Raw genomic sequence first — 12,807 nt, 5'->3', positions numbered from 1 at the left:
CAGGCAAGAACACTGGAGTGGGTTGCCATTTCCTCCTCCAATGCATGAAAGTGTAAAGTGAAAGTGAAGTCGCTCAGTCGTGTCCGACTCTTAGCAACCCCATGGACTGCAGCCTACCAGGCTCCTCTGTCCATAAATAATGATTTAAAGAATTCTCCAATACCAAAATCTAATTAAACGGTACTCCCACACATGTTGAAGTTATAGTAAACAGACTTCATTGGCCATTTGAAAAGTTCTACTGAATTTCCAATTTTAGTATTTGGTAATTTTCCAAGTTTTCTGAAAGTATTACATCACATTTCCTAACTCCAAATGTAAATACAGGCTGAAATATAATAAATACTGCTATTTTTTTCCTCTTATAAAAAATACAAGTATATATGATCTCTAAAGTTTCCCCTAGATGAACTTTTCTTTCTTTTTTGCCACAGTATCTATACATTTCTCATTTTAAAACTATTTCAGCAAATGTGAAAAAAGAGATGAGCTTAAGTCAATCATACTTACATGTTCTGGGATTCCTGGCTAACCAAAGAAACAGAATCAGAACCCTCTACTGGAGTAGGAATTCTTTCTGATAGCAGACTTGTCTAAAATATAAGAAATATACATTTTTCTTATTTATAGCATTACTCATAAGCTGTCATGCTACATCTTTATATTTGACTCTTACTGTAATTAAAGATTAAATTACTTGCAAATTTTAAATTATGTGATTCTTAAATATCATGCAAAGTAATTCATAAATAAGGCACATAGATAATGTAGGAAGAAGATACTGATATATACTACATTTGAATATTGCTCCATTATGATCGCCAGTGTCCATACAAAAACCCAGCTATCTGTAAAAATTGCTCAGAAATAACTTTCAAAGAGTAAATCTATAGAGAGACAGTCTATTTTAAGTCCCTTTTACCTGAAGTAATGAAAGCAAGGCCAAGGCTAACAGAGTTTTACCAAGACAATGCACTGGTCATAGCAAACGATGCTTCCAACCACACAAGAGAGGACTCTACACATGAACATCATCAGAGTCAATACCGAAATTAGATAGATTGATTATATTCTTTGCAGCTGAAGACAGAAAAGCTCTAAACAGTCAGCAAAAACAAGACTGGGAGCTTACTGTGGCTTAGACCATGAACTCCTTATTGCCAAACCCAGACTTATGTTGAAGAAAGAAGGGAAAACCATAGACCATTCAGGTATGACCTAAATCAAATCCCTTATGATTATACAGTAGAATTGACTTAAGGGATTAGATCTGACAGACTGCCTAAAGAACTATGGAATAAGGTTCATTAACACTGTACAGGAAGCAGTGATCAAAACCATATCCAAGAAAAAGAAGTGCAAAAAAAAAAAAAATGGTTGTCTGAGGAGGCCTTACAAACAGCTGAGAAAAGAAGAGGAGCGAAAGGCAAAGGAGAAAAGGAAAGATTTATCCATCTGAATGCAGAGTTACAAAGAAGAGCAAGGAGAAATAAGAAAGCCTTCCCAAGTGGTCAATGCAAAGAAAGAGGGAAAAATAGAATGGGAAAGACTAGAGACCTCTTCAAGAAAATTAGAGACACCAAGGGAACATTTCATGCAAAGATAGGCACAATAAGGGTCAGAAATGGTATGGACATGACAGAAGCAGAAGATATTAAGAGGTGGCAAGAATACACAGAAGAACGATAAAAAAAAGATCTTTATGACCCACATAACCACAATGGTGTGAGTACTCATTTACAGCCAGACATCCTGGTGTCCAAAGTCAAGTGGGCCTTAGGAAGCATCACTACAAACAAAGCTACTGGAGGTAATGGAATTTCAGCTGAGCTATTTCAAATCTTAAAAGATGATGCTGTGAGGTGCTGCACTCAATATGCCAGCGAATTTGGAAAACTCAGCAGTGCCCACAGGACTGGAAAAGGTCAGTTTTCATTTCAATCCCAAAGAAAGGCAATGCCAAAGAATGCTCAAACTACCACATAGTGCACTCATCTCAACTCTAGCAAGTAATGCTCAAAATTCTCCAAGCGAGGCTTCAACAATACGTGAACCATGAACTTCCAGATGTTCAAGCTGGATTTAGAAAAGGCAGAGGAACCAGAGATCAAATTGTCAATGTCTGTTGGATCAAAGAAAAAGCATGAGAGTTCCAGAATAACATCTACTTCTGCTTCATTGACTATACTAAAGCCTTTGACTGTGTGAATCAGGACAAACTGTGGAAAATTCCTCGAGAGATGGGAATACCCAACCACCTTATCTGCCTCCTGTGAAACCTGTATGCAGGTCAAGAAGCAACAGTTAGAACTGGATATGGAACGATGGACTGTTTCCAAATTCAGAAAGGTTAAGGCTGTATCCTGTCACCCTGTTTATTTAACTTATATGCAAAATACATCATGAGAAATGCCGGGCTGGATGAAGCACAAGCTGGAATAAAATTGCTGGGAGAAATACCAATAATGTCAAATATGCAGATAACACCACTCTTATGGAAGAAAGTGAAGAGGAACTAAAAAGCCTCTTGATGAAAGTGAAAGAGGGGGTGAAAACAGCTGGCTTAAAGCTCAACATTCGAAAAACGAAGATAACGGCATCCGATCCCATCACTTCATAACAAATAGATTGTAAACAACGGAAACAGTGACAGACTTTTATTTTTGGGGGGGCCTCCAAAATTAGGTGTAGATGGTGACTGCAGCTATGAAATAAAAGATGCTTATTCCTTGGAAGAAAAGCTATGACAAACCCAGACAGCATATTAAAAAGCAGAGACATTACTTTACCAACAAAGGTCCGACTAGTCAAAGCTATGGTTTTTCCAGTAGGCAAGAACGGATGTGAGATTGGACCATAAAGAAAGTTGAGCACCAAAGAATCGATGCTTTTGAGCTATGGTGTTGGAGAAGACTCTTGAAAGTCCTTTGGACAGCAAAGAGATCAAACCAGCCAATCTGAAAGGAAATCAATCCTGAATATTCATTGGAAGGACAGATGCTGAAGCTGAAGCTCCAATACTTTGGCCACTTGATACTTCTAATGAGAAGAGATGAATCATTAGAAAAGACACTGATGCTGGGAAAGATTGAAGGCGGGAGGAGAAGGCGATGACAGAAGATGAGATGGTTGGATGACATCACCGACTCAATGGACATGACTTGAACAAACTCCAGAGATGGTGAAGGTCAGGGAAGCCTGGCATGCTATAGTCTATGAGGTCTCAAAGAGTCGGACACAACTGAGCAACTGAACAACAACAACAATAACCAGAAGAAAAGACTGTAGCACCCAGTTAAGTTGTAGAGCTCTATCCTACAGGGATAGGATGTACTGAAGTCATCTTTTGACAAGTTAGAAATCATTATGTGCTTTGGAGTACTGTGATGCTAAAGAAGTCCAGTAAAATATTTTAACTGTAGTATAATATTATAACACTAAACATATCTGAAATAAAGATTTTCAGGGAAGAAAAAAGATTGAAAATACTTACCTTCTTCCAAGCCTTTGCTATAGATTCATGCAAACTATAAGGAATTAACACCTGCAAGCCTTCACATGTACCATATATTTGACGACACACAGAAGTAAAAGCTCCTTTAACCACAGGAAACATTTCTGATCCAGAAAAAATAGAAATATCTTCATCAAGAAGTTTTTTCGAAAACTGGGCAATTAGATGAGCACCTGTAGGACTAAAAGATGATACCAAAACAATGTACTTCAAGTGACCTAATTTGATTGAATTGCTTTCTCTGCACAGGTATGTCACTAACTTGACTGTTTGGTAGTAAAGCTCACTTATTTCCATTTGTTTTACTTCTTCTTAAATTCTACTTTTTAACTTTAACATTTAGTATATAAAACATATTCATGATTCTAAAGTCAAATCTAAGTACAACCAAGGAATAATCCCAGATATCTTTTATCTATGCCTCTTAACCCAAATATTTTTTTTCCTTTCCTCTAAACTATTGCTTTTCTCTCCTTTAAAGCTATTACTACTCTTGTATCATTTCCTTTTGAAAATAAGGTGGGATGATTTGGGAGAATGGCAATGAAACATGTATAATATCATATATGAAACGAATCACGGGTCCAAGTTCGATGCATGATACTGGATGCTTGGGGCTGGTGCACTGGGATGACCCAGAGGGATGGTACGGGAGGGAGAAGGGAGGGGGGTTAGGGATGGGGAACACGTGTACACCTGTGGCAGATTCATGTTGATGTATGGCAAAACTAATATAATATTGTAAAGTAATTAACCTCCAATTAAAATAAATAGATTTATATTAAAAATAAAATAAATAAAAAAATAAAACAAGTATAATTTTATTTATTCATATTCCCTTCTACTATACAAAGGGTAACATTCTATAAACTTTCTTCTGTTTTGTTTTTTCACTTTATATATCCTGATGACAACTCTATAGCCGTACATAAAAAAAATTTTTCATCCCCTTTTCACTACTGCTAAGCACTCCTTTGTATAAATATAATTCAATCTATTAGTCTCTTGTGATTGAACACCTGGGATGTTTCTAATCTTTCCCTAATAAAGTTAGAAACTCTAAACCACTGCACAATGAGGATTCAGAAGAAATTCTAACATTTTATGTCTTTTCTGTTCAACTTCAATGTGAGGGAGACACCTAAAAAGAGAAACCTAGAAATCATAATGATAATAATGGGAGAAAATTAACTACATACAATTAAATGATGTCTATATAAAAGAAAAAAAATAGGGAAGTGATGAACAATAAAAAGAACTTCAGAACTCATGGCAAGGAGTTAGTCTTCCTAATTTTAAAAGAATTATTATATATGGATAATGGATAAGAATATTTCCATATTATATATGGATAATTATTATATGTGGATATATGGATAAGAAAAAGGCTTATTATATATGGATATATGGATACGAAAAAGGCTTTCCAGATATATGGCTGGAAAAAGGCTTCCAGGTTAAATATGTCAGATTGAACACATTACATTCACATCTACTCCCTTCTGAAATATTAAAATGCAACGGTAAACAAAATTTTCAGAATGCTCTTGTAGCCATCAAGGACAAGGAGCAAAAAAAAAAAGGGTATGATAAGTAACAAGTTGAGGAATGTGGGAAAAAATGAGTAATTTAGGATCCAGAAAAATTGAATAATCAAAAATAAAACAATTAGAAACAAGAATTACACTTTTATTAATACTGAATCAAAGTTATAGAAATCCAAGCCTCACTGTTTCCATCCATGTAACAGAGATAACCATAGAGGCCTCTTCCTTAGTCACTGTGAGGATTAAATGGTTACCACCCCCCACCAACCTCACCCAAAGACTTTGATCCTATGAGCAAGACAATATGTTCCCAGATGTAAACATATTAAAACACATGATAGAAAAAAATAACAACAGATGGCAGGAAAAGTTTGGCACACACACAAAAAAGGAAGAACAAAGCCAAAATAGAAAACAGTAACAAAGATAGTAAACATGAATCCAATCATATCATACTCTAAATGACAAGGATCAATTAAAAGAAAGACTATCAGAGTAGATAAAAAAAACAAGATCCAGTTATGTGCTATCTATAGAAGCCTATTAAATATAATGATAAAGACAGATTAAAAGTAAACAGATAAAGACATCATGCTGATGATCAAGAGAAAGCTATACTAGCTATATTAATTTCAGACATCACAGCAAGGAAAATTACCCAAAAGGCATATTATGTAATAAAGGGGGTCAATTTTGCAAAGAGATGTAACAATCCTTAATGTGTCCCTGACAGTGTCAAAATGCATGAAGGAAAAATTGACAGAACTGCAAGAAGAAAAAGATGAATTCACTGATGCACCCTGAAATTTCAGCACTTCTCTGTCAGTAATTGATAGATCCAGCACGAGGACATAGCTGAACTGAACACCACAAACTACCAACAGCATACAATTGGTACCTACAGAATACTTCCAGTAGCAGAATATACACTTTTCTCAAGCTCATATAAAACATTCACTGAGCGATCACATTCTGGGCCATAAAACACATTTTAACAAATTAAAAATATCAATCATACAAAATATGCTATCAGAACCATAAATAACTCATAGGTCAAAGAAGTCTCCAGAGAAGTCTAAAACTATCTTGAACTAATGAAAATGAAAACACAACTCATTTGTTGGATGCAGCAAAAGCAGTGCTTAGAGGGGGAAGTTTACAGCACTGAATGCATATAATAGAAAGATGATCTAAAATTCAATAATCTAAATTTTCACCATAGAAAATGAAATTAAATCCAAAACAAAGCAGAAAATAAAGATTAGAACAGAAATCAATGAAATTAAAACAGGAAATGAGTGGGGGGTGGAAAGCTAGTCTTTTAAAAGATCAGTAAAAGTGAAAAGACTTAATGAGGTTAGAGAGGAAAAAAGACACAAATTAATAATATGAGAGGCTATCTCTACTAATTCCATTGATTTTAAACAGGTAATAAAGGAATACTGTAAAATATATATATATATCAATAAAAAGTCTATGCCCACACATTAGAAAACTTACATAAGTGGACCAGTTCCTTGAAAGACACAACCTGCCAAAACACAAACGATCTGAATAAACCTACCTATTAAAGAAATAGAATAAATAATAAACTTCCTAAATAGAAAACACTTTGCCCAAATAGGTACACTGGTGAACTCTATCAAACATTCAACAAATTATGCCAAATCTCTTTCAAAATCTAAAAGTAGACTATTTCCTAAATTATGAGATCAGTGTTACAGTAAGACCAGACAAGAATCACGAAAACCACAGACTAGTCTCTCTCATAAACACAGACAAAAATCCTTAAATATTAGTAAATCAAATCTAACAATGTATAAAAAGAAATATTCTAGGTATGCAAGGTGGTTCAATATTAAAAAAAATCAATTAATGTAATCTACAACAGCAATAGAATAAAAGGACTCTCATTGTGGTGTTATTTGTGGAGGCAAAATCATAGACACAACCTAATATCCAATAATGTAGAGAAATCTGAATAAATTATGGTAAAGTCATACAAAAATGTATCATAGAGCTATTAAAAAATGTTTCGTTCTATATTCACCTAGGAAGAGGTTATGGTTACACACAAAAAACCAAGTAATGTATATACCATTTTTGAAAAGAAATAATTCTATGACTATGAACATATATATTTGATGCATCATTACAGGTGCAGAGAAAGTCTACAAGCATAAACATAATGTTATCACTGGCTGACCCAGGTGATAGAACTGAATAAGGGTTAGAGAAGGAAGATGGGGAAGTAGTTAGCTTTCCTTTCTACGGTTTAACTTAAAGTCAGTCATTTGTGGCTTTAGAAGTTCCAAGAGTACAGTCCAAGGGAGTAAAAAAGATCCTATGTAGAGTGAACCATTCTAGTTTTCTTTTGAAGTTACAGACATCAAGACCTACTCTGCCTGTAGAATTCATAATCCTGGTTATTCCTTCAAATTTCTGATGATCTAATATGTTAGTAGTTGATCAAGAAACCTAACTAGATAACTATCTAGAATAATTATCCCAATTTTCATTAATATATGACAAGATTTTTGCAAACTTTAAATCAGATTTGCAAAAACACACTAAAAAATTCCACAAATTATTCAAAACAGAAACATACCTTTTTTCTTCAGAAGAGTTCATATTTTCTCCATAAAGTAGTAGGGTAAGTCCTTCTTCCACAGATGCAATTCTTGCCAAAATATGAGCTATATGAATTAAAGCTGTTTCAGAGCAATTTGGAGCAGCCTGTATGTTAAAGATATCATATAATTTTATGACATGCTAACATATCACAGACTAACATTCAAGGATGGTACTGTAATCTAATAAAGTTATATTATTACAACAAAAAAAGAAAGTTAATGATTGTTAGGCTGTGAAATATGTCTGAATTAAATGCATCATTAGATTATATTCTCGTACTAGTACAGTTGATAAGGCAAAAACATACATACTTTTTACCCAAAGCTATTACTGTTTATTAAGACAGCTGAAACAATTGTTGCTATTATAATTTTATATGCATATAATTCTAGATGACAAATGCAGTAGCTCTTCTTCTTTGCCCTTTACTTTTCACTCACTGGGCTATATCTGATCTAATTTCATTGTACATGCTATCTAACATACTTTCTAAGGGACATCATCTTTTCCTATAACTGACTGGGTCATGAGTTATAGGTGTGACTGCTGCTGCTACTGCTGCTAAGTCACTTCAGTCATGTCTGACTCTGTGCGACCCCATAGACGGCAGCCCACCAGGCTCCCCCGTCCCTGGGATTCTCCAGGCAAGAACACTGGAGTGGGTTGCCATTTCCTTCTCCAATGTGTGAAAGTGAAAAGTGAAAGTGAAGTCGCTCAGTCGTGCCCAACTCTTAGCGACCCCATGGACTGCAGCCTACCAGGCTCCTCAGTCCATGGGATTCTCCAGGCAAGAGTACTGGAGTGGGTTGCCATTGTCTTCTCCATAGGTGTGACTAAGGACTATCAATTCATGAGTTGGCCAATAGCTAATGATGTCAACTAATGAGAAAACCTAAGTGGAACTGATCATATTTCCCCATTTTTTATTGTTAAAAGTAGTAAAACTAGTTTTACCAGTATATAGAAAATTAGTACATAGGAAATACTAAAAACTAGAGAGTTGTGTCAATGCTAGAGACTACCTACAAGTCTAAGTCTACTAAAGTTTCCATTCTTTCTGGGACCTACTTATGCACCTGTACCTACATGGATGCAATGCACCTATTCTCCTCGATAATTTTGAATATATCTATACAGTGACTGCAGCCATGAAATTAAAAGACGCTTGCTCCTTCAAAAGAAAGCTATGACAAACCTAGACAGCGTATTAATAAGCAGAGCTATCACTTTGCCAACAAAGGTCCATATAGTCAAAGCCATGATTTTCCAGTAGTCATGTACAGATGAGAGAGTTGGATCACAGGCTGAGTGCCACAGAATTGATGCTTTTGAACTGTAGTCCTAGAGAAGACTCTTGAGAGTCCCTTGGACAGCAAAGGAGATCAAACCAGTCAATCCTAAAGGAAATCAACCCTGAATATTCATTTGAAGGACTGATCTGAAGCTGAAGCTCCAATAATTTGGCCACCTGATTGTGAAGAGCCTACTCACTGGAAAAGACACTGATGTTGGGAAAAAAACTGAAGGCAAAAGGAGAAAGGGGTGACAGAGGATGAGATGGTTGGATGGCATCACTGACTCAGTGGACATGAATTTGAGCAAACTCTGGGACAGCGAAGAGGACAGAGGAGCCTGGCATGCTGTAGCCATGGGGTTGCAAAGAGTTGGACATGACTTAGTGACTGAACAAAAAACACATTGCAACCAATACATTCTAATAAATTCAGTGGGTTAGTTTAACTAATGAGGGGTCAGGTATATTCACCTGAAGAATTTTTTTTTTTTTTTTTTTTTTTTTTTTTTTTTTTAATCACATGCTCCCCATCCTGAACCCTCCTCCCTCCCAACCTCCCCATACCATCCCCTGGGCCTTCCCACCAGCCCCAAGCATCCAGCATCGTGCACTGAACCTGGACTGGCATCTCGTTTCATACATGACATTTCACATGTTTCAATGACATTCTCTCAAATCTTCCCACCCTCTCCCACAGAGTCCATAAGACTGTTCTATACATCAGTGTCTCTTTTGCTGTCTCTACACAGGGTTATCGATCTTTCTAAATTCCATATACATGCGTTAGTATACTGTATTTATGTTTTTTCTTCTGGCTTACTTCACTCTGTATAATAGTCTCCAGTTTCATCCACCTCATTAGAACTGATTCAAATGTATTCTTTTTAATGGCTGAGTAATACTCCATTGTGTATATGTACCACAGCTTTCTTATCCATTCATCTGCTGATGGACATCTAGGTTGCTTCCATGTCCTGGCTATTATAAACAGTGCTGATGAACATTGGGGTCACAGCAGGATCCTCTATGACCCACCTCCCAGAATATTGGAAATAAAAGCAAAATAAACAGATGGGACCTAATTAAACTTAAAAGCTTCTGCACATCAAAGGAAACTATTAGCAAGGTGAAAAGACAGCCTTCAGAATGGGAGAAAATAATAGCAAATGAAGCAACCGACAAACAACTAATCTCAAAAAATATACAAGCAACTCCTACAGCTCAACTCCAGAAAAATAAATGACCCAATCAAAAAATGGGCCAAAGATCTAGATGGACATTTCTCCAAAGAAGACATACAGATGGCTAACAAACACTTGAGAAGATGTTCAACATCACTTTTATCAGAGAAATGCAAATCAAAACCACTATGAGGTACCATTTCACACCAGTCAGAATGGCTGCGATCCAAAAGTCTACAAATAATAAATGCTGGAGAGGGTGTGGAGAAAGGGGAACCTCTTACACTGTTGGTGGGAATGCAGATTAGTACAGCCACTATGGAGAACAGTGTTTCCTTAAAAAACTGGAAATAGAACTGCCTTATGATCCAGCAATCCCACTGCTGGGCATACACACTGAGGAAACCAGAAGGGAAAGAGACACGTTACCTGAGGCCACCATCACCCTAATACCAAAACCTGACAAAGATGCCACAAAAAAGAAAACTATAGGCCAATATCACTGATGAACATAGATGCAAAAATCCTAAACAAAATTCTAGCAATCAGAATCCAACAACACATTAAAAAGATCATACACCATGACCAAGTGGGCTTTATCCCAGGGATGCAAGGATTCTTCAATATCCGCAAATCAATCAATGTAATACACCACATTAACAAATTGAAAACAAAAACCATATGATTATCTCAATAGATGCAGAGAAAGCCTTTGACAAAATTCAACACCCATTTATGATAAAAACTCTCCAGAAAGCAGGAATAGAAGGAACATACCTCAACATAATAAAAGCTATATATGACAAACCCACAGCAAACATTATCCTCAATGGTGAAAATTGAAAGCATTTCCTCTAAAGTCAGGAACAAGACAAGGGTGCCCACTTTCACCATTACTATTCAACATAGTTTTGGAAGTTTTGGCTACAGCAATCAGAGCAGAAAAAGAAATAAAAGGAATCCAAATTGGAAAAGAAGAAGTAAAACTCTCACTATTTGCAGATGACATGATCCTCTACATAGAAAACCCTAAAGACTCCACCAGAAAATTACTAGAACTAATCAATGATTATAGTAAAGTTGCAGGATATAAAATCAACACACAGAAATCCCTTGCATTCCTATACACTAATAATGAGAAAACAGAAAGAGAAATTAAGAAAACAATTCCATTCACCATTGCAACGAAGAGAATAAAATACTTAGGAATATATCTACCTAAAGAAACTAAAGACCTATATATAGAAAACTATAAAACACTGGTGAAAGAAATCAAAGAGGACACTAATAGATGGAGAAATATACCATGTTCATGGATTGGAAGAATCAATATAGTGAAAATGAGTATACTACCCAAAGCAATTTATAGATTCAATGCAATCCCTATCAAGCTACCAACAGTATTCTTCAGAGCTAGAACAAATAATTTCACAATTTGTATGGAAACACAAAAAACCTGGGATAGCCAAAAAGCGATCTTGAGAAAGAAAAATGGAACTGGAGGAATCAACCTACCTGACTTCAGGCTCTACTACAAAGCCACAGTTATCAAGACAGTATGGTACTGGCACAAAGACAGAAATATAGATCAATGGAACAAAATAGAAAGCCCAGAGATAAATCCACGCACATATGGACACCTTATCTTTGACAAAGGAGGCAAGAATATACAGTGGATTAAAGACAGTCTCTTTAACAAGTGGTGCTGGGAAATCTGGTCAACCACTTGTAAAAATTCAGTGGAAACTAGAACACTTTCTAACACCATATACAAAAATAAACTCAAAATGGATTAAAGATCTCAACGTAAGACCAGAAACTATAAAACTCCTAGAGGAGAACATAGGCAAAACACTCTCTGACATACATCACAGCAGGATCCTCTATGAAGAATTCTTAACTAGATGATCTAATGTTTAATTTGTTACTTTCACACTAAATATCTTTCTTAAAAGAAATTCTCTACTTTCCTTCATTCATACACACATTTTTTAAACTTTCTTTTTCCTCATTTTCAATAGTTTATTTGTTTGATATTCTGTCTTTCCTATTAGAGTGGGTTCCTTAAAAACAATGACTACGTGTTAGTCACTTCTATATTTCAACTACCCAGCATAGAGCCAGTGATGCAGCATTGACTCAGTGGGTAGTGTTCAATGCCTTAAGTGAAATAATGAATGTCTATTATGTGCCAGACAGTTTTTTTTTTTAATTCTCAAGAATCACTGCAACTTAGGTACAATTACAGAAGTACATAATGTGAGAATATAGACAAACACCTAAATCTGTCAGGGAGAATTGAGAGAAAATTTCAAGATACAATAAACTACAGTCTGAAGAACAAACAGACCAAGTTAGAGACTTTCCATGGCAAGGAATAAGTGTTTGTACATAGGGAAACACTATAACCTGACTTAGAAAATGCAAATGATCTCTTATACTGGAATATACAGGAAAGAAACAGGTACAATATAAGAAAACAGAAAACTCGATATAAATGTCTAGTTGAAAAGTCTGGTTTATCCAGCAAGCAACAAGTAGCCTTAGTGGCAAAATAGGAATAGGCTGGAAAAAGGAAAAACTGAACAAGAAAAAATGTGTATATTCCAAGCAAGAAATTATCAGGGCTTAAACAAA

The 12,807-nt window shown here is 35.6% G+C and overlaps 1 protein-coding gene across 1 annotated transcript in view; it reads right to left on the bottom strand.

Annotated features, from left to right (window-relative positions):
- The window catches only part of TBC1D32 (TBC1 domain family member 32), a 215,902-nt gene that overhangs the window by 145,763 nt on the left and 57,332 nt on the right, over nt 1–12,807 (bottom strand). The window contains exons 16-18 of the mRNA XM_070376353.1: nt 7,670–7,797; nt 3,494–3,695; nt 511–593 (exon numbers count right to left, since the gene is read on the bottom strand). Of these exons, the coding sequence (XP_070232454.1) occupies nt 511–593; nt 3,494–3,695; nt 7,670–7,797 (413 nt within the window). The remainder of the gene's footprint in view (nt 1–510; nt 594–3,493; nt 3,696–7,669; nt 7,798–12,807) is intronic.

Source organism: Bos mutus, chromosome 9 (genome assembly GCF_027580195.1).
Source record: "Bos mutus isolate GX-2022 chromosome 9, NWIPB_WYAK_1.1, whole genome shotgun sequence".
Classification (NCBI taxonomy): Eukaryota; Metazoa; Chordata; class Mammalia; order Artiodactyla; family Bovidae; genus Bos; species Bos mutus.
Note: the sequence above shows the minus strand (reverse complement) of the source record. Positions and strands in the feature narration are given on the sequence as shown.